This window comes from Dysidea avara, chromosome 9 (assembly GCF_963678975.1).
Source record: "Dysidea avara chromosome 9, odDysAvar1.4, whole genome shotgun sequence".
Lineage (NCBI taxonomy): Eukaryota > Metazoa > Porifera > Demospongiae > Dictyoceratida > Dysideidae > Dysidea > Dysidea avara.
Genome location: NC_089280.1, coordinates 35,050,198 through 35,074,518, shown reverse-complemented (window position 1 = coordinate 35,074,518; position 24,321 = coordinate 35,050,198). Strand labels below are relative to the sequence as shown.

The following is a 24,321-nucleotide window of genomic DNA, read 5'->3' as shown; positions in this document are numbered from 1 at the left end:
TTGTTAGACTAGAGTATCTCAACTCAACTTATCGACTTGAAGGTGTGTGGTCACAAATACAGCTAGCGTAAAAGGGGCGTGGTTAGGCTTGCGCCAATTATACCGGCATAATTTTGAGCATAATATGCTAGCAAAAGCATCAAGCATTATGCCAGCATATTAGGACGATTTTCAAGAATTTTAATTAAAACGTGCGATGCGCGTGCCAAAAATACTGCACAACATGAACACACTGCACATTATTACTGCATTTCATATCAAAAACCTTGTAGTGTTATTGTTTTTATTATTTCTTGACTGATTATGCACACTTTATGAAAATAAGATCGAGATACTCTAATAAAGCAGTCACTTACTCTAATACAGCAGTCAGGAAATGCAGATATACTCTAATACAACAGTCAGCTCTCAAGCATAGTCTTGATTTTGAGAGTATAATTTTGAGCATAAAAGGCTGGATTTTGAGCACTGATCAAAAGCATAATAGGCAATTTTCAAAGCATAATTGGCTCAAGCCTAGGCATGGTCATCGGGTCTCGATCGACAGACCGATAATACGTAGAGTAAAGAATGGGCATGATCTTGTTACCAATGGTGGAGTACCAGTACCGGGGTAGCCAGCGCCCATGCAAAAACCCAACACGATGTACGAGTCCCAATATTTAAGTATTTCAATAATATTTCTGTATTTAAAATATTTGTAAATACAATATTAGCGATTTCCAACCAACCAATTTTCACACATATTTTTGCCACTTAAGTTACACACATTCAATAAATCTGCTGTTCCAGTTAATGGTAGTCAGTGCTTCATACTTTGTAATGCACTTTACTGGATTAAAATCCATGAGGTATTTTATTGAAATATGTCAAATCAAAGTTTGAGAAATAAAAATCCTCATAGAAATCCCATACAAGTAATTGCAAAGTTTTCGAGTATTTCTGCGTGAATCTGTGGCAGATGAGGATGAAGAAAGTGTTGCTGGTCAAACCGTATATGCTGATTTCGATTTTCCATGTTTTTTGATTGGAGGACGATTGATGTTGGATTACGACGAAAATATGGCCCATTAAAAGGTAAATCGCTATCCAACACTGTTCAGAATTCAGCATTACAATCACCCTGGGCTTCAAGGTATCCCTCTGCATCGATGCAAGTATAGTTTGAAGGTGAGCAGTATAATGTCTTGCGCGGAATTGTAATAAGGCTCAAGGTTGAGCATAATCTTTTCAAAAGTTGAGACTGGCATGTGATACCAACCATTCACACTTACCTGATGTTATATTCTGGTGTATTTACTGTTGTTTTATAGCAGCTTCAGTGATTGTAATTTTGGTCAGAAACTATTTATAATTTCTCTTTGTAGTATAATGATGTCATTGTGTTATATAATAATTATTATCCTTAGTGCTTACAATGTGACAAATAAAGCTGAACAGTGGCCAAACAAACCTATTTTAATAATAATATTGGTCTTACATTTTGTTATCTGATTGTCATGTTTCCAAAGTATTTGTTAATTGTGACTTGTGATGCAATTACTTACCATGTTATATAATATTACTGATTTTTCTAGTTAGTTATCCTTGAAAATGCATTAGGTACCTGTGTATACTTAGTATTACACAATATACACAGTTTTATTTGTGAATCACTTGCTTTATTCATGTAATATTCTAAGTGGTCAGTCTACAAAGAAGTGGTCACTCTTGAGAGGTTTTACCTAGCTCATATGCTGTTCTCCATAAAATAGTTATATGGTGAAATTGTCACTACTAGTTTCTTATCTAGATTCAGTTGGGACACTTTGAATTATTGTGTTTGGTGCCATGCGATGTTATGTAAAAAGCATTGAAAATACTGTACACAAAAATCATCACACTGTCAACTTTTGTTGCTTATATCTTTTGATAGGAACCATCAATTGAGGTGGGGTTTGCACTAAAATGACCCTGACATATAGCACAATATTTGTCATGCCAATGAATGCATGGAATGTTAGTTATTTAATTTAGTTGGAAATCTCTAACAATATAATTCTAATTTCGAATTTTATCATGATGTTTTAACCTCACGTTTTGCTAATACTTGTGCAGGAGACACCTAAGAGCATAACTGAGGAGATCAGGGAGAACTTCAGAAGAGAAACAGGTGTACTTTGCAGTTTGCACTGTCGATTTGAATCGTTATATAGAGCTGCGGCCGTAGTTGAACTCATGAACGGACGGAAACGAGAATAACCTATTTTGTATGTAGTTCTGGATTTGGGATTTCTAAATATTTAATGGATTTATAATTGGATTTCTAAGATAGTGTATGAGAGTCCTATCCGGCCACCAGTAAACATTTTCTTGTTTTAATACTAAATTTGATGTTAGATGGACTAATCATACATTACGATAGTTGCTGTATAGTAGGGACCACAATGGAGTAGGCGTGGCCTATTCCATTGCGTTTAGGATCTCTAGCTGGAAGTTAAATTAGGTTTAACTTCTAGCTAGAGATCAGAGAGGATGGGAGTGTTATTAGGACCGGAATTAAATTTAAAAATAAAATAAAATAAAGAAAAACAAACAAACAAAAAAAGAAGACAAAAAACTTCCCTTTGTAATGGAAAACATCCGTATTTGTCATAGTCGCTATTCTGATAGCAGAGGTGCTTTTCAAACAGTTCTAGATTCGACGTACTGCTGTGTAACGGGTTTAACATAGCCGACAATGAAGTGTAATGGATACTTCACTTTTCAGATGATAATTAATATAACTGGGTGCGTGGCACCATTTCTTTTGGTATGCCTGGATAGCAGAGGTGCTTTTAGAACAGTTCTTGATTTGAAATGCTGCGTAACGGGTTGAACATAGCTGAAAACGAAGCGTAATGGATACTTCGCTTTTCAGACGATAATTGGGGCACGTGGCGCTACTTCAGATGCAGCATGCGTGGGTTCACCAGTCATCAAGACACACGGTAGTGTGTCGTGCGGCCCAAGAAGCCTGCGCGCAACATCCGTGAGTATATTGACAGGAAGAAAAAACGCTATTTTCGCACCTCCGTAGCTCTGTGCTGCCTCTATGAAACAAGACGATTTTTACTGTGGACATTCCCTCCAACTTCAGTACTCCACATTCCAAATTTAAGCAAAATCGCTTCAAGCATTCCAGAGATATGCGACTTCAAAAATTGGCTTAGTTTCTTCGTTTTTTTTTCTTATTTTTCTTCCTCTGTTTGCACACTTACAAAAACTGCTATAAAACGCGAACCCCTTATCTGATTGCCTTGAAAGTTGGCACACAGAAGGGCGGTATGAAGGCGCATCTCGGTACCAACTTTGGCTGGAATACGATAAACAGGCAAAGAGGTATGAGCGATTATTCACGAAAAATAACACCAATATGTTGTCACGCCTACAGGGTAAACCGCGTATGGGAAGAAGCTGAAAATCGGTGGGTGAATAGGTTAACTATTGAACCTCAAACCTTTTGTGGTTTGAATAAAATCGAGCTAAAAACTAGGAAGATACAACGAAAAACCAACAGTGTGTAACAATTATGCAATCGAGATTAGCTAATAAAAAACGACTACTTGCCACGCCTACCAGATAAACCGCTTGGAGTAATGCTTTGAAAATCGCTGTACAGATGGAGTAATCATCTTAGAAATGCTCTTCAATGGTGTAGAAGAATCAGACTTAAAGCCATGGAATTATAACACGAAATCCAACTTGGTGCAGCAAGTGCGAGATCGAGATACTCTAATAGAGCAGTCATCCTAATAGAGCAGTTACCCTGAAGAGAATTCAAGAGATAAGTTAGAAAAAAGTAACCTGTATAGAGTTCAGCTACAAACAATTCACCCTGTAGAGAGATCAGCTAGAAAAAGTTACCTTGTAGGGAGTTCAACTACGGAAAGGGATATTTCAGCTAGAAGAAATCACCTTGTAGAGTTCAGCTACAAAGAAACCACGATGTAGAGAGTTCAGCTACAAACAAATCACCCTGTAGAAAGATCAGCTATAGAAGAAATCATTTTGTAGGGAGTTCAGCTACAAAGAAACCATCATGTAGAGAGTTCAGCTACAAACAAATCGCCCTATAGAGAGATCAGCTAGAAGAAGTTGCTTTGTAGAGAGTTCAGCTACAAAGAAACCATCATGTAGAGAGTTCAGCTGCAAACAAATCGCCCTGTAGAGAGATCAATAGAAAAAGTTACCTTGCAGAGAGTTCAGCTACAAAGAAACCATCATGTAGAGAGTTCAGCTACAAACAAATCTCCCTGTAAAGAGATCAGCTAGAAGAAGTTACCTTGTAGGGAGTTCATGCAACTATGGAAAGAGATAGTTCAGCTAGAAGAAATCACCTTGTAGAGTTCAGCTACAAAGAAACCACCATGTAGAGAGTTTAGCTACAAACAAATCGCCTTGTAGAGAGATCAATAGAAGAAGTTACCTTGCAGAGAGTTCAGCTACAAAGAAACCATCATGTAGAGAGTTCAGCTACAAACAAATCTCCCTGTAGAGGGATCAGCTAGAAGAAGTTACCTTGTAGAGAGTTCAGCTACAAAGAAACCATCATGTAGGGAGTTCAGCTGCAAACAAATCGCCCTGTAGAGAGATCAATAGAAGAAGTTACCTTGCAGAGAGTTCAGCTACAAAGAAACCATCATGTAGAGAGTTCAGCTACAAACAAATCTCCCTGTAAAGAGATCAGCTAGAAGAAGTTACCTTGTAGGGAGTTCATGCAACTATGGAAAGAGATAGTTCAGCTAGAAGAAATCAGCTTGTAGAGTTCAGCTACAAAGAAACCACCATGTAGAGAGTTCAGCTACAAACAAATCTCCCTGTAGAGAGATCAGCTAGAAGAAGTTACCTTGTAGAGAGTTCAGCTACAAAGAAACCATCATGTAGAGAGTTCAGCTGAAAACAAATCACTAGTAGAGAGTTCAGCAACAAACAAATCACCCTGTAGAAGGATCAGCTACAAGAAATCACTTTGTAGAGAGTTCATGTAGATTTGATATGGAATGACCCAAATGCAGCTTTTCTTCATCTAGTCTGTGTTGTTTGTTTACTTTTTGTAACATTATTATGACTGGTGAACCTACGTGTACTGAAAAAGAATGTTGGCACTGGCTTGTTGTTTTCATCTGAATGCTCAACCTTGCTATCAATTATGAAATAGTGAAGTAACCATTGCACTTTGTTTTCAGCTATATAATTATGTTTATGTAGCCCATTACACAGTGTTACAATTTTTTTTACTTTTTTTCATTTTTATTTATTGAAAGAAGAACACTATGAGAAGGACCACTGCGATCACTCTACTCACAATGAGAAGTTCGAATACAATTATTTTCATTTTTTTTTCATTTTTAAAATTTATTAAAACAAGAACACTATGAGAAGGACCACTGCGATTACTCCAGTCACAATGAAAAGTTCGAATGCAATTATTTTTAATTTTTTTTTCATTTTAAAAATAAGAACACTATGAGAAGGACCACTGTGATCACTCCAGTCACAATGAAAAGTTCGAACAATTCCCAATACAAACATAGAGAAGCCAGCATGCAACACTACTGCGAATTTACATCTTGTGATGTCAGCAAAGATAAATGAGAAACAAAGGAGGGCACAGGTTAATCCATGAAGCATGCATTGCAGTATGCCATGCTGAACACTGAAAAATCAAGTAACATTGAACACCAAAGAAATCAAGCCTGTAGCCTTAGCTGTTATTGAGTAGGCTTGAGCCAATTATGCTTTGAAAACAGCCTATTATGCTTTTGAGCAGTGCTCAAAAATCCAGCCTATTATGCTCAAAATTATGCTTTCAAAATCAATATTATGCTCTAAAGCTGGCTGAATTATTAGAGTATATCAGCCCTTCCTGACTGTTGTATTAGAGTAAGTGACTGCTCTATTAGAGTATCTCAATCTTATTTCTGCGATGTGTGAATAATCAGCTAAGAAACAATAAAAATGATAACATTGCACCATTTCTTGATATGAAATGCAGTATTAAAATGTAGTGTGTTCGTGTTTTTCCATATTCTTCATGCGTGCACTGCGCATTTAATGAAAATCTTAAAAATCGTCCTATTATGCTGGCATAATGCTTGATACTTTGGCTAGCCTATTATGCTCGAAATTATGCCAGCATAATTGGCGCAAGCCTATTATTGAGTTGCACTTGTCTGAAGGCATCAGTCAGTCAGTCAATCAGTCAGTTAATCGGATAGGCAGGCAGGCAGGCAGTAGAAAATTACACTGAATAAATTTAATAAAAAACTTTGTAGCAACCTATTGGAAACATTTCAGTCACACTGAAGGTAGTTTTGGGTTTGGATATACCTAACCAATACTGTCAAACTGCCATGAAGGTATTGTGGGGCTGGTTATACATTACTATCATGCTGTATGATAATTGTACTTACTATGTAATGCTTCACAGGGACAGACCTAGGATTTCCCTAGGGAGTGCTAAGCTATAGTACGTACAAGTTGAGCTGAATCCTGAAAAACAGCTAAAAATTAAAAGTAAGGTTTTTCTCAAGAGAGTAAACAATTCAGCCAACCAGATGATTAATGGTGACAGCAAAAGTGTCAACAATAGGGACGTACAGTTTGGCTTCATTACAAGTTTGGGAAATGCTGCAATAGACACTGAAATTTTGTGGCTTCCCATAGGAAATGTATGGTGAAAATTTTGATTGGCTGTAAATGTTACGTCAGACTTTTGAACAAAAAGATTTTTAGCAGGTCAAGCAGTACTACAAGTGTGCCAAATTTCAAGATCATGTGTACTTGCATCCATGAGTTATTAAATGTTTTTGAGGATTCAGCTCAATGCGTACATACTATAGGGACATCTATAGTGTGGGCTAGCACTAGTTGATACAACTAATATAGTGCAGTGTGAGAAGCAGACTCAGCATGAGGAGCATGCTTTATCTAGGATGTCTGGGGGCATACCCTCACAGTAAATTCAGATTTCTGAGATTGAATTTGGCAATGTTATTTACTGAACCTTTGGGTTGTGAGCCACACCAAGACCTATGCTTTAACTAAGTAAATTATTTTTAATTTTTCTAACAGTAGTAACTACTAGCTTCCATATAAAGGGTACAGCATGGATGATGCAGTATGGTTTGAGTTCACAGTTGAAGTTCAAGGGTCTAGAAGTTGGTCTTTGTTATTTGTAGTTTAAAGAATTTTAGTTGACTGTTCTATTAGAGTACTTCAATGTTTAGTAACTTTTTAGTAGTTTTACCCCTTTGATTCTCTTTTTTATTCCTAGAAAAGATTAACTCTTCTCTTCTCATTCTTGCATATTTCATTGCACATGTATGCTTTACCTGTACTGTATCTTCTACTATCTTTCCAGCTAGCACATAGTGAAATTTTGGAGGGCGTGCTTCAGCCCCCCATGCATCCCCTATAAATCTGCCTTTGTTTCAAATAATTCTGTGGCATCTATGCATAATATAGTGCAGTACATACGCATCGAGCTGAACCCTCAAAAACAATAACTCATGAATGCAATTGCACATGTTCTTGAAATTTGGCTCATTTTCCACCCCTCAAAATATTTCAAAATCTTATGCATGTAACACTATTTACAGTCAATCAGAATTTTCACCATATATTTCCTATGCAAAGCCCAAAAGTGCAAAGTCTGTTACAACCATATCCAATATCGCTACTGATATTGGATATTGGACCGATATCGCTACTGATATTTATACAGTAGCAATAGTTTGTACATAAATGGATTATGCATTGGTTTTCTATGTACATTATTCATGTGTTCTCTCTGCAACAAGTGCTACGCTACGAGAAGCCATATAAATACATGTGATTCTAGTGTTTGTAACTGGACAGCTATTCACAGTCTTTACAAATGAAGCGGTGATAGAGTACCTTTGTAATAAAAGATGGGTCACAGGATATAATCAAGGAAACTTGCTGTACCAGCTTTCTCACAAGCCATTAGAACACGGAATAATGCAGAAATATCCATTTAAGGCTTCATGGGAGGATACATAAAAAATGTTTGTGGGTGCCTAATTGTCTTGATAGCACAATAGAAACAACCCAAGCTGTATAACACCACAGGCAGAGTATAGCAATGAATATATGCACATGTTGTTGTAGGGTAAGTGAATGTACACTTTCGTTTGCTAATGCAAATATCGGATCGATTATCAGTTATCGGCTTCTTTTGGTTGCATCAATATCGGATATCGGTGCATGTAAAAAACCCATATCGGTACACCTCTACATTTGAATACCATATAGGCCCATAATAATGCACTAAATAAGCCTTAATTTATGACATATTTTTTATTTCAAAAACATATTGTAGTACCAGACAAGACAATAATCACAACCTCATTGAAATAATCATATATAGAAAATACCAGTACTGCTGAACCCTAATCTATGATACATTTCCAAGGAAAGAATTAAAATGGAAATTCAAATCCAAAAAAATAGATGACAAGCACACAGAGCTCAGATGTGATAAAGGCACAAGTTAGCTTGATATTGTGACATAACTTGATGGCTGTAAAATTAGTTGTTCAGCCCTTTAACTGCGATCAGATAAGCAATCAGAGAGACCAAATTTCGGTTTTTACAATTAAACATTGGTGTTCCTGGTCTTCTACAATATCTACATACAACATTAAACACTATCCTCTTCCATGAAGATGTGATTCACCATGCATGTGGAATGATTTTAAGAGCAGGACTTCTTTTCTTTAGAAACAATCTCTACTATTCAACCCCATGCACTATACAGTTACCATACTGTATGATTAAAAAGCATATTTAAAGTATGTGTTTCAGGCACTATAGCTAATCTTCAGCCACAACATATATGAGCAGTACCCATACATGGTATTTCCAGGTTGTCGAGGTTGACTTGAAACCTAATGGCCGCAATATTCCAGTTACAGAACGCAACAAAAATGAATATGTGGAGTAAGTCAATACTAGTTATAGTGTGCAAGATTCATTGTATGTTTCATTCTGAAGCTTGATGCTGAAGTGGAAATTTGTTGGCCAGGTCCGCAAACAAATGAATTCCTTCATGAAGGTATTTCACAAAAAAGAGATGTACTGTATATTCTTGTATAGTTGTGCACTGCAATACGTATATTCAAACATTTTTTCTGTGTTTATGAGTTCCTTCATACATTTTCCTACAAGTGTGTATAACCCCCCCCCACCCAAAACACCTTTGCTGTAAAAAAAAGGTGCATCCAAGAAACTACAAGTATCTGTAACCCCATGTAAAACAGATAAGCTGTAGAAAAACACTCCATGAAATTAATGGGTAACTGAAATAGCTGATATCTAGAGCGGCCAAGAATCAATGATGTTACTACAACTGACTATGATTACCAAAGAATACCTTCGCTGTAAAACAGGCGAATAAAAGTAACTGGCAACCAAAACAGCTGATATCTGAAGCGGCCAAGAATAAAAGTTAAGTTGATACAACTTACTACAATTATTAACTTGCAACATTGAATCTTAATCATTCAACTGTGTTCTATACCTTCACCTTTGCTACATCCTAAATTAATTCTTTGTAACTCTAATTGGCTGGTGATTTGGCCGCTTTTTTCAATAGTCAGAGTACAGAAAAAAAGGCGGCCAAATTACCAGCCAATTAGAGTTACAAAGAATTAATTTAGGATGTAGCAAGGGTGAATGTATAGAACACAGTTGATCATTAAGATTCAATGTTGCAAGTTAATAATTGTAGTAAGTTGTATCAACTTAACTTTTATTCTTGGCCGCTTCAGATATCAGCTGTTTTGGTTGCCAGTTACTTTATTCGCCTGTTTTACAGTGAAGGTATTCTTTGGTAATCATAGTCAGTTGTAGTAACATCATTGATTCTTGGCCGCTCTAGATATCAGCTCTTTCAGTTACCCATTAATTTCATGGAGTGTTTTTCTACAACTTATCTGTTTTACATGGGGTTACAGATACTTGTAGTTTCTTGGATGCGCCTTCTTTTACAGCAAAGGTGTTTTGGGGGGGGGATATCACAAATTTTTGTCAGTTATATAATTTACAGACCCAATGTTCAAGCCATGGGGGGTGTATGATGAATTCTGCCTTGTAGAGGTGTTGCAACCAAAAATAAATCTGCTGATAGGTGGTGAGCATATAACATACATTCCTATAGTAGCTGTTAATTTTTATTAGGACAAGGGCCAGTGGAAATTACTGGTCATGCCAAGCAATAATCACTACAGTCAGGGTTACCAAAGATGTGTGTAAAGTACTTATTTGCAAAGCATGCTTTTCTAGGTGATCTTGGGGAATGCCACCATCTTGAAATAGCAACTCTGAGATTGCATCTGGGATCTGGGAGTATTTTCAGACAGAGATGTAAATATTCAGCTATACTGTTCAATGACTGTTCTATTAGAGTATTTTTGCCTAACTGTTCTATTAGAGTATTTATTGCTTGACTGTTCTATTGGAGTATGTTGATCATTCTGTACTTATCAATGAATAAAACCTGCTATGGCCACTGCCATAGTGTCCTGAGGACAACTTGGTTTGCCACTTGTAGAGCTAGATGCTTTGCTAAGGGTTATGTAAGAGATCACAAACATCATACTATTATTTTTATTTCACTACATACAAACACATGCTTACATCATATACAAGTACAAGATACACACAAAATGTGCAAACACTATACACACATGTCCACAAACATACACCACATATTGGTTGTACTCAAGTTAATATCACATCTCTTGTGAAATGCTCTTGTAGGAGAGATGGTAGTGCCTTTCCTTGGTGCTAAAAAGTTCTTGCAGAAAAGAAAATTGTGTTGTAGATACTGTTTAGTGCCGATTAATTACACATGTCACTCCATAGCTAAGCCATGAGGATACCCAAGTAAGTGTCTTTGCTGTTGCGACCGATGTTCCAGGTTAATTGCATGTGAGTTTAATTTAAGGTTAAGTCAGTGCCTGCTTGTTCTTTTACAGGTCTCACTTAACCTTGTGTTGTCATGCAGACATCTGAATATTGTACAAGCTGTGTGGAACAACCCCAGCTTATATACACAATAATTGGCAAACCACGAACCACATACATACGTACATTCAAGCAATCTGTTACAAAAGTTGAAAGCCACAACACAAGCTCATACCGGCAAACAGTGAACTACATTCCAGCAATTTGTTACAAACTTTGTTGCACCATGGTATGTGCATAATGATCGATTAATGAAAGCCACAACACAAGGTCCATGGTGCATTAATGGAAATAAATAAGTTCCACCTGACTGACAATTATCACGTGACCTACATTTAGGGGATATCCCTTGGAAAGTCCCTGCACAGTAACACTTCAAGTTAAAAGTGAACACACTTGATATGTTATTTATATTATTATTGATGGCAGTCCATGTCTTGAGAGGGAAGTATAATATTATTAAACACTAAAATGCATTAAAGTACAAGTACCGCATTGTAGAGCCATAGGTTCCACTCGACTGACAATGATCACATGGCCTATTTAGGGAAAGTCTCTTGGAAAGTCCCTGTAACACCTCAAGTGAATACACGTGATACGCGGTTTACATTAATTATTGATGGCAGTTCATGTCTTGAGAGGACTGAATACTACTAAATATTTGTTATATTGTAACTGGATTACAATGGAGTGGCGAAGCGTACTTTAACTGATTTGAAACTAAGATATTAATCGGAAATGACTTTGCAGGGCTGCTGCCACCAGACAAAGAAGCCGAGAAAGCTGATACTTGGTTCCCAAAGTCCCACAGCCTTGAATATATGGGTTGTTCAAAAATTCCTGTTGTAGCTCGAGTAATTGCGTCCAATTTTGGAGCCCATCCAATTTTAGGTGAGTTACTCTATTCCTGCTGCCCAAGATAATTTTGATAGGAATTTAGGGATGCATTATCGGCACATTACAAGAAGCCTCTCCTTGGACTTCCTACTACTTGTGATGGCTGTGGGGCTCCTTCCTCTCTTGATCATGCTCTTCTCTGCAGAAAGGGTGGCTTGATTATTCAGCGCCATAATGAAGTACGCGATGCCATTGATGATATATTTGGAGCATATTCATCATGAGCCAGTTGTTTATTGAGGTTTCTCTGTTCATGATGCTTTGACTGCTGACTTTAGCATTCAAGGGGTGTGGCAGCCACAGGCTGAGGCATTATTCGATATTTGAGTGACTGATACTGACACCCAGTCCTACCAATCCTGTACTCCACAATCTGTCTTGACTTCTGCTGAGGAGAATAAGAAGCCATAATAAATATTATTCTGATTCCTGCACTGATCGTCAGACCGATTTTACACCATTGTGCTTCTCTGTTGATGGACTTCTGGGTGGTGAGGTTGAGGTATTTCTGAAGAGGCTAGCCAACCATCTGTTTGATGCATGGGACAGAAGTTTTACAGATATTTATTATTGATATTATTATCTGGCCCTAATGGCACTCCCATCCACCACTCTAAACTCTATACAAAGATGTTCTATAAAAGCAAAAACCTACACCTAAAGATCTAATTGTAGTTAGCTATTTTGGTGTTGTATCATAATTATACAACCAAGTACTAAAAATAATAAGAACTGTGGTTAAAAGTACATCATAAATGTTTGAGAAAACTGCAAGGCCTAGAGGGCAAGTTATAATAGCCGAAATCGGAATCAGGAATGGAACGGTCACTCTGATAACTCCACTATCAAGCACACTAGTTGTATGAAGGTAAGCTTTTGGTGAGCTCAAGGTAAGCTAGGGTGGGTGTCCTAGCAAAGCCAGGCCAACCCTAGTTTGTATTGAACTTACCAAAAGCTTACCTTCATACAGACAGTGAAAGACATCATTATGCTTGACAGGCAAACCTCAGGTTAGCATTAGGGTTAGGGTCAGGTTTAGCTTTGGTTTCTTCATCACCTGGTTTAGTCATTCTGTTCCATTCCATTCCATTCTTGATTCCGGTTATTATAACTTGCCGGCCTAGAGACACAAACTAACCGGGGATTGATTCACCTGTGAATGAAGGCACAAATGTATAATCGTTGTGCCTGTTCGTGCTGATGACTTAAACGTACGTGTCATTCTATATAACGTCGGATACCACACCCATGCTTTAATTTCAGATTGCATGAGGGAGAAGATCAACAAACTGCTACAAGTGATTGCAGGAGAGCCAGAGGCCACCTTACTCGAGATTACAAGTATGTTTTAATACATTTAAGCTGTTTTCATGTGGCACAGCAAGAGTTCCAAATCGCCATGCCAGGTGCCAGTGGACACGCTCCATGTGATGAACAAGGCTAAGAGTATGTTTTCATGTTAACATGGTTGTTCGTTTGTTTGTTTGGTGTGTATACTGTTTGTATACTTCTGTTCATCCTTTACCTGGCTTCAGCTAGCTGAATTATTTCCATCTCCAGTGCTAATAATACATTGTTGTATAAAGTTCTACAGTATATAGTGCATCTTCTGTATGTTGTACAGTATTGTGTTACACATCATTATGCCATTGCCACACCATCGATGTACTGGCGCTCAACTACCGGTAGTCTTGCATTGGGCCTGGCAGGGCATTGTGTGGAGAATGCCAACACAGCTTTCAGCTGATACGTTTGTGTGATAATGCATAGCTTTCAACCTGAAGCCTTTCAGTGCCAGGAATGAGATCACTTTGAGATGGAAACTATATAAACACTGCCGTAATTACATCCCATACAACCTGAATGAGATAACAAACAGAACATACACAAAATGCAAGGCCGGAAGAGACGGTCCGGTTGGTCAGGCCTGAGCCGGAACAATAATTTGGAGTTGAACCAACTAGTTGACCAGCTCGAACTACATTACTTCCATGCAATCTTTGGACAATCACATCTACATGTAGCTACGTACATTTTACAAATGTTATTGAAAATGCATGACACGAGTAGTTACCTAGTTTCTCAGCCTAACTAAAGCACAGAACTACACGTATAGTACCTCCAATTACCTTACAGTACAGCATAGCATTCGTATCGTTTTGTACAGAAATGATTGTGGGTTCTACGTACAGTATCACGTGTGCTGACAGTTGGCATTTATCATGTGTAAGGCAGGTGCCTTCTTTGATTCTACACTTATATCACAATTCTACACTTATATCACAATTCAATCTTCATTTGGCTTGTCTCTCTTGGCTTCTTTTACTGGGCGAAGGGCTGGCAGTGACAAACCAGATGACTCATTCCACGGCAAGAAGCTGTACACCCATACATTACATGGTGGCCATCTGGATGAGATGTTGAGTAGAAATCACTCCTCTTCAACTACCCACTAGTCCTGTCGAGATACCGAGCAAACTCTCAGTCTCACCCACATCGCGCCATTTTCGAATACTGATTGGTGTCGTGACTGTCCACCAGTATGTTTACGTGATGATCCGTTCACTTCATACAAATCAGTATAGTAGTATACTGTATTTTTGTATCTGTGTAGCTTTTTATTGTAGCTGTGTGAATTCACTGTATAGTAATTATATCCTAGCTAAAGGGGGCCATGCTGAATGGGTTCCCTGTGAAATTTGGGGGAAAGTTGTAAGTTGCTAGCTAGTTTTACTTTTAAATTTAGCATCAATTTTAAATTCTGCAGCTCCTGGGGGTTACACCCCCAGACCCCCCTTGAACTTCTAATTGCTAGCTATAACTAAATGAACCATACAGCAAGTTTCATGCTGTGTCCCCTGTATGTCAGGTCTACAATTATACATAGTATAGAAAGTCTGAAGAACAACAGATAGGCTTGAGCATATTTATATAGCTAGCTAGCAGTGAAATATCACTAAAATTGCATATCTAAGTGTCTAATTTTCAAATATTTCCTGTGGGGGTATGTCCCCAGACCCCCTAGAATGCTTGTGCTTTGCACTTCACAGAGTGTGCTTCGCACTTCGCAGAGTGTGCTTCGCACTTCGCAGAGTGTGCTTCGCACTTCGCAGAGTGTGCTTCGCACTTCGCAGAGTGTGCTTCGCACTTCGCAGAGTGTGCTTTGCACACTGTGCAACAGCTCTTCTCTCATTGGCATGTATATAGTAGCAATTTCAACATTGTAGTCCATGGCCTGACCAACTCAATTTTCCCTCCTCCAGCCCTGAAATGTGCCCTTAGGCTGATAATTGCTGCTGTTTATTTACCTACATACTGTAAACTATTATAGTGTCTATACATAGTTACAGTCTGCAATACTACCACACAATGGAATTGTACTTTTTTCCCGGTGGAATATCCATTATTTTCTGGTATTAGATTTTTATCCCATTGAAGGAATTGCCATCTTTCAGTGATCAGCTGCATGCAGTCGTTCATTCTCCAAAATTTAATTTCATCTTGTAGTATATTCATGGCATCATGTTATCATTTAGGTACCCGACCATGAAAGACCACATCATGCATTGTCACTGCCCTTACTGCATGATTCTCACAAGTTAAAGTGCAAATGTATGCTCTCTTATCAATGATATTGAATCTCACACCTGCAAGTAATGAAGCTTAAAAATCAATTAAATTCAGTATCAAGAGTAGCAGGCCCTCACGATTGTTATTGCATAACATGTTTACTGTATGTGCTACTGTGTATATACATCTTTTCCACCCACACACACTGTGCTGGTTATACACTGTTTGTACATGCCCTATTTGTATATTGTCCCATTGGTGGTTGTACTTGGTTGTCTGTGCCCTGGGCCTAGTAATAATAATTATACAACCAAATAATACGAAACGCGATTAAAATTACATCATAAATAATGATTGAATAAATAAATAAATAATACGTGAATAAATAATATTTGAGAAAACTACAAGACCTAAGGCTTTACACTAACCAGGAATAGAATCCATGTAGTATGAAGAGACAATCGTATGATGGGCAGGTGTTTTCATGGAGGTGATAGAAATGTATGACGATTCTATTTAACACCGATCAGTTAGCACGTGACGCCCACTACTAATAATAGACCAGGCGGATTTCGAATTCTAGACAAGTGAACTACTGTTCATTTGTGTTTGAAAGTGGGCGACAGCGACTATTTTGACCGGAAGACGAGTGGTAGCTAGGCTTACGCCAATTATGCTGGCATAATTGCGAGCATAATAGGCTAGCAAAAGCATCAAGCATTATGCCAGCATAATAGGACAATTTTTCAAGAATTTTAATTAAAACGCGCAATGCACGTGCCAAAAATACTGCACAACATGAGCACACTGCACAACGTGAGCACACTGCACATTATCACTGCATTTTATATCAAAAGCCTTGCAGTGTTATCAAAACTCACGGTAGTGAGTCGCGCGGCCTATAAAGCAGAAACGCGTGCCGTAGACAATAAATGACGCGACAACTACGTGAGGATTTTACAGGAACGAACGTTGTCAAATTCGGCCTTCCTGTAACTCACCCGCCACTTACGCTATCCCTCTGAAACTCTAGAGTTGAACTCATCGTGTCACTAGTAACTACCACACAAGCAGTGAAGCAAATCCATGCCGATTGTTTCGTGATCGAGATTGCCGACATCAAAGGAGAAGTTTCATTTTTTTATCGCATGCGGTTAGACGCAACTGCAGGTGTATGCCTTGTGTTCCTTTGTGCATTCCAAACAATGATTGCCCTGCTATCGCTTCAGTATTCACTCAATCGCCTCAAGATTCACATCATCAATTTCACCATACATGATTACCCTACAGTCGTAATTTCAGCACCAAACGAAGTTTCAGTCGTCCTCAGTCGACCTAGAGGCCAAATACAAATCCCAGATTGTTGTTTTCCGCAATACTCGCTTGGCATGTAGGGCAATGTATCTTTAAACTGTTCTAAAAGTTTCGTTCAGATTGAAACATATGTTTTCGAGAATGGCTAGTTTGAAATTTTAATTTACTCTCCCCCACGTAATTTGCTCTCTAAGAATTTTACTCGGAATTTAAAGAATGATGCAGAGCACAACTGCAGTCACTGGGTATTGATGAACTGGCGCTCTATGTAGTTAATCAGTGCATATAGCCACAAAGAAGTGTGTTACCATAGATTATAGTCCAGATATAATCTATGGTGCTGCATACCATCGTTTGTTTTTAAATTTGAATTTAGTTGCCCCCATCGTGACGTAATTTGGCCTCTAAGGGCACAGCTTAAAGAATGACACAGAATACAACTGCAGTTACCAGTTGTTGACACAAGCTGCGAGTAATTAGCACATGTAGCTAGCCAATTGTCACCATGCATTATTGCATTTTATAGCACCCCCACACAAAAATTACACATGTAATTACAACATACAGAGGACACATGAATACCAAACACTTTTCACAACAATAATGTAAGAACTGTACATGTAATAGTTGTATCATGTACCCGAGTGATTTGCCTGATATGTACACCCAAGCGCGAGGGCCGTTAGGCCCGAGAACGTGGGTGTACATATCAGGCAAATCACAAGGGCACGTGATACAACTGATATGTACCATGTAGGCTAATAGCCTACTGTGGTGGGCGACTAATCACCCAAGCCAATACGAGGCAACCCGCTGGATTTATTATATAGAGACTCTTGTAAAATTCGATTATGGGTCAGCAGCAAGTAACGTTGCAGTTACGTTTGTTAACATAAACGGGAAAATCCTATGAATATCACGGAAACACTCAATTTTGCGATTTAACAGGTGTTTCAAAGTTGCTACATCGTTTAACCACTGTTTACAATGTTTTCTAAACATCCAGAGCGGTAAGCTTCGCTGTAGAGTGGTTACCTCGTGATATACGAAAAGTGGGCGTGGTACGTAATCAAACACGCAGACACGCGATTGTAAATTAACCATGACACTAGTTCTCACCTTAAACTTCCGTTTGTCAACTCATAGGATGGTAAGGGTCTCGAATTGCCTTCGTATGATTGCTGTAGAATGCAAAATCGGGTTCATGGTTTTCATCACGTGAGTAATAATAAACTCCCACAATCGAATACTGCTAGGATTCTTATAAAAACAAACAATGTTACCTCATCAGATATATTAAGGCCATGGTACATTTAAATGTATCATGGCCAGCCATGGTTTATTTTAAATGTACCATAGCCAGCTATGGTTTAACTTAAATGTACCATGGCCAGCCAGGGTTTATAAGATATGTACCCTGGAATTTGGCTTTGAAGTTAGGTGGTTTCATGGTACATTAATGACTGTAATATAACTGCTATGAAAATGTTTTCCAGTGGCCCGCCATGGTAGCAAGTCTCACATGACGGCATGTATATTCATCCAAGCACAATGGGAGTAACAAGTAAGTACGATGACAAGTTGATACGACTCCATTTATAGAATCCAGATGAGTGGGTGTGGCTCCAGTATGTCTAAACAGTTAACAAACATTCCTGTTATAAATACGTGCTAGAGTTGCAATATAATAGTATAGTATTTAAATGCAACAATACATAGTCTCCATTGCATCACTATCAAACGACACTAAGTGGAGGATATTGTTGCATCTCTAGTATGTACACTCTATCAGTACAACCTGTCTTAATGGCCACCAGTATAGAAAGACAACCTCTCTTGAATAGCCAATTCCAATTGAGAATTTATACACTGTTACCTGCTTATTGAGTGAAGGTGGCAATAAACAAGTTCCACCGTAATTTATACACGTGATCTGATCCTGTATATCCTGTCAGTGGATGAGATCCACTTGGCCCGGACAAAATGTGACTCAAATGTCCTACGCAACCCACTTATGACCCAGTGGCACGTTGGAACTGAGTATAGAGAATACAATTATATTTATTTCTAAGATGTGTGGATGTGTGGACACATTACAACACATTACATGTACATACAAGACATGCTACGTACTGTTTTAGCATTTCAAGTCACCACATTATGTACGGACCAGTCAACAATGCTTCATAGTGCCCATCAGTAAACCTGAAGAAAAGTTACGAAAAATAAAAATTCACATAAGTACAATGAAACCTCATTAATGTGGCCAGCCCTGAATAACAAAGTGGCCTTATTAATGAGGTCATAAAGTACTGCTTAGCTATATTTGGGGTCTACTAGAGGTGGCCAATATAATGAGGTGGTCTTATTAAAGAGGTGGCCACTAAGTGAGGTTTCACTCTACATACAGTTCACAATCACAATGGTGAACAATATTAATGGTTAACAATATACACTGAAACCTGCAAGTCACTTCTTGTGGAAGATTGCTCTCTATACTAAATGACACATTCAGAGATTGTATTTAGATGGATGATACAGTAACACATTGTGACTTCAATACTCGTGATGTGTCAATGCTAGGCAGCAACCATATACACAGCACTGCCAACGCACAACATCACACTTGCTCGTGCACACAATTTTGCGCAAGATTTTACAAATTGATAATTAAGAGGTGTGGAAACTAGCTGTTCGCTCGAAAGACTGTGTAGCAGCTGTTTTCCTTCTGTACAAGTGGCCACCAAGACAGGTCCACTGTGGATGAAAGCCAGGCATTAGATAATTGGTATTTCATGTGTTGAAGACATTCCAGGGCTTCCGGTAGTCTCAAATCTCACCAGTTTACCTCAGGCAGTGTTGTGGTCACCACTAAACCACCGGAATGCTGTGTTATGTTCGTCTTATGCTTGGCTACTATATTGTAGAACTGAAATGGATACTCTGAAAAATATATCCTATGGATAATGACTTCATCACTTTCTTCATCAGGAGCTTATAAGGACCAATAGTGAAACTTTTACACTTTGGGCTGACAGCCAACTGCCTAAGTCTGAAGTAGTGCCTTTGGTGCTCTAACAGATTGGCTGCCCCCTTGCTGCCAGCACTCACTGTCTCATACGCTGTCACACACTAAATCCATCTCTGTAGCCTGTTAGAACAGCATGCTTCTTACCTTTTTTAAGGCCGCAAAATGCAGCCACCTCTTTAAAAAGCTAGGTCAGAAAATTTTTGTCCCTACGGCCTGAATAATGACCAGTTTTCACTGTACTATTAGTGATTAGTGATCATGGAGGATTATTTATTAAGATACTAAGATATACAAATGTTACAACCTCTAAATATAGCAGTAAATTTTTTACCCTGGTCCAATGTCTGGTAATAATTGTGAGAGACTCTACTGTGACAAATACCGGTATGTTTATCATGATATGTGCTAATCGCCTTTTTACAATTAAGTTTTACAACACAAATACGTGTATAGTTAAACTCACCAATTGTGACTAAATCCCTTCAACATGAAAAGACAAGTAATGAGACAACCTTGGAGACAACAGCCTCACAAGCCTATTCTGGTGCGCTTATTTAGTAGTAATATAAATTTTAAAGGCATTTATTTACAACAGGACATAATTACGCACCCTTTTATTGTCTCTTGTACATACTTGCCTTTTCTTTACTATTCTCATTTCATTTCACAAGATCTCATACTTGCCTTTTCTTTACTATTCTCATTTCATTTCACAAGATCTCTTGGCAGAGGCATAGCTTCTTTGCTTGAATTAGTCAATGCTTGAAGTAGATCGAGATACTCTAATAGAACAGTCACATTTCTACAAGTGCCATATTTTAATATTGTAAAGTCTGTAAGTAGCTAGTAATTTAAACTATACAATCCGATGCTAAGGAGAAGTTGTAACTATGCTAAATATTGATTGCTGTGTTACAGCTGTTTTGTGACTGCTCTAATAGAGTATCTTGATCGTTTTAATGCAGTACAAGATGAAAGGCAAAGTGTTATTAAGGGTTTACTAGTTAAAATGGGTGGTAGTTGACTGCAATTGCATGCCACTAACAGGGCCGTCCAGAGAAATTAGAGGGCCCAGGGAAAAGAGTTAAAGAGGGGCCCAGGGGCAAGGAAGGGTCTAGATCCTGACTGCTCTATTAGAGTACTTTCTTTAAACAGGTATTCAAGGGGCCCCTTTCGGGCTGGGGCAGGGGAAAAATACCCCAGTTACCCCCCTCCCCCCATGTGGGCGGCCCTGGCCACTAAAATTACAGTTATATTTTAATATTCTGTCACTGTAATCTGGGGTTTCTGTCAAAACCATGGAAACTCACCTACATTTAATCAACAGTGCATTGCTTATTCTAACAAAAAGGATTGAAATCCCATCCAAAAACAGCTTATAGCTGTAAAAAAAGTGCACGTCCAAGTAAAGCAGAGTTAACTGCGACAAAAAGTAGTGATATCATAATGCGGCCATGTGCGAGGTGTGCAAGTTGTAAAATTAATATTAGCTAATCAGATAATACAATGTTATTGTTAAAGTGTTAATGAGAACTATGTGATGCTGCTATTTTTAAGTATGTGAGCATCTTCATAAATGCCACACAAGTTTAATTCTCAATAAAACAATGTGTATAGATTCTCTGATAGCAATAAATAGTTTGAGTTTGGCCACCTTTCCTTTGTTCGTAGCATTGCCGTATACAGGAAAGACGGCTAAACTCAAACTATTTATTGCTATCAGAGAATCTATACACATTGCTTTATTGAGAATTAAATTTGTGTGGCATTTATGAAGATGCTCACACACTTAAAAATAGCAGCATCACATAGTTCTCATTAACACTTTAACAATACCATTGTATTATCTGATTAGCTAATATTAATTTTACAACTTGCACACCTCGCACATGGCCGCATTATGATATCATTACTTTTTGTCGCAGTTAACTCTGCTTTACTTGGACGCGCACTTTTTTTACAGCTATAAGCTGTTTTTAGATGGGATTATTTTTACTATTTCTTGACTGGTTATTCACACTTTATGGAAATAAGATCAAGATGCTCTAATAGAGCAGTCACTTACTCCAATACAGCAGTCAGAAAATGCAGATATATACTCTAATAAAACAGTCAGCTCTGGGGCATAATCTTGATTTTGAAAGCATAATTTTGAGCATAATGGGCTGGATTTTTGAGCACTGTTCAAAAGCATAATAGACAATTTTCAAAGCATAATTGGCTCAAGCCTAGTGGTTGCTACTCCTGCTTAATAAACAACATGATTGGAAGTTGCTACTAATTGGTTTATGTTGGTTAAAACACTTTTATATACAGTCTTGTTTCTTTAGTCTCACATAACTAGGCTAACTAACTCCACTCGTGTTTGGGATGGGAGAAAGCCTCACCTGGCAAGCCATTCTGCGAAGAAGGTGCAGTTTCCAGCTGGTAAGTTTGTGTAATGATGCATAGCTCTCCACCTGAAGCTTTCTAGTGCCAGGAGTGCCCAGACTGATCACTGATTTGGGCCCTGAGAAAACTGCATAAATATTCACTGCCAAATTGCATCCCATGTACTGAACGCTGATGGAAAGAACAAACACAACATACACAAAAATTAATATGCCCTTAGGCTGATAATTGCTGTGTGCATGGTTGTGCCTGCTATTATTATATGTAGCTACAGTCTGCCGCCATTTGCAATGCTCCACATATTCGTGCACACTGACATATCCATGAAATTCTGGTATTGCATTTCAGCCATATTTGTTCTCCAAAAAAGTTTTTTTTGGTCTTGTAGCATATCCATGACATTATGTGATCATTTTAGTACAAATGACCCAGCTCATTTTAAATATATGCATAACTCAGATATCAGTTGTATATAGGTGACAGACAGTTGAAATACTCTGCTTTTGTCCTAATCTTACCATGGTCTGCTCTTGGTAACTCCAGCCATGTCTTAATCCAGTGCTCTAATCCATCCTCATTTAAACATATCATGCAACACAAAATTAATTGTGTACAACTGCATAAATTAATGTAATAAGTATTCGTTGGATGTTTAAGCTTTACTGCTTGTACGTGTCAGATTCAATACCATGATTCTCACAATTTAAAGTGCAATCTCACATTCTCACATCTCCATGGTCGGATAATCACTGATTGTAATTGCATACCAATGCATCCCTTATGTTCATGTGCCAGTCATTTCTCTAGAATTGTATTAGCGTAAGTGACCTATTATCGAATGGTACCTAATATCGAACATAAAAATCACGTAACGTATTCAGAAGTTTACAATTTTATTCCGCATACACGTAAGGTGTTTATATGGAGAATTCCAATAATGTAACCTATTCGTAATGAGCTTTCCATCCTTTAGAGTTTATGTGTGGACATCACAGCAGTCTTGATACTCATCACCACTGACGAAGAAATGAAGAAAAAGAACACGGGAATCGCCGTGAAAGAACTACAACTCAAGCATGACTTTGGCGGCAGAATTGGCCGACTGTTTATCATTTTCCTGAGTAAAAGATGTATCCACGAAGACTGTATAGAAGGGGTTGTTGTAAACAAGGATGATAAGACTGTGTTATTGTTCGTAATGTGCTGATTTTTTACTGTACTCATTTAACACTAAACGATTCACCGTTGTAAACATGCTTGTATCAAAACTATACTTCAGTTACAGTATCATGGTACTTCAGATAACACATTGATATAATAATGGAGAGTGTGTAGGTTGCACCGAGGTCACCAGAGTAGAAAAGGTGCAAAACGTTCGATAATTGATTAACAGAAATTAATAGGCGTTCGATAATAGGTATCGGTGTTCGATAATTCATAGTTTACGGAATGCAGAAATCCACACATAACACGGACACTAATCGGATACTTGCTCAAACTTACATGAGGTATTCTACGAGAAAGGCGCTACCTCCTGGTGAAAATTCGAGGTTGATACTACTTTCCTGAAGATATTTATGAAGTAAAGTATAAACCTTGTTCGATATTCGGTCACTTACGCTACTGTACATCTTTTCTACCTGCACACACTGTGTTGGCCATGCACCGTTTGTACATGCTCCATTAGTAGGTTGTCCCATTGGTGGTTGTACTTGATTTTATTTGCCCCGGGCTTAGTAATAATTACATAATTACATAACCAAGTAATAATAATAATAATAAGTGACGTCATAAATAATTAATTAATACTTAATTAATTAATTAATGTACAGCGAAACTACTTAGCACACACACAAATACTCACGGGGATTGTGTTAGATGATATTAAAACAGGAAAAATAAAAAGGGATTTTTCTTCCGTGCCTTCGTTATTGAATAGAGTTTTCCATATAACGCCATCCCTTTTTCAGTTCCTGACAACCAGTAATTCATTAGTTACCACTCATAAAACCTGTTTGCGTGCCCAGTAACTAGTAAGGCCGGTTTGTAGCTCATAGCAACCAATTCAAATGCGCTGCGCCGCCTGCACGTCAAAACAAGGCACT

At 38.1% G+C, this 24,321-nt stretch overlaps 1 protein-coding gene across 3 annotated transcripts in view; it reads left to right on the top strand.

The window, feature by feature from the left end:
* LOC136267732 (E3 ubiquitin-protein ligase NEDD4-like) overlaps positions 1-24,321 on the top strand; it is a 330,028-nt gene that overhangs the window by 237,110 nt on the left and 68,597 nt on the right. For all 3 annotated transcript variants that reach the window (XR_010706728.1, XM_066062892.1, XM_066062891.1), the window contains 2 exons: positions 8,912-8,985; positions 9,040-9,100. Coding sequence is in view for 2 of the 3 variants with exons in the window: in XM_066062892.1 (XP_065918964.1) it covers positions 8,912-8,985; positions 9,040-9,100 (135 nt within the window). In the remaining variant the exon portion in view is untranslated. The remainder of the gene's footprint in view (positions 1-8,911; positions 8,986-9,039; positions 9,101-24,321) is intronic.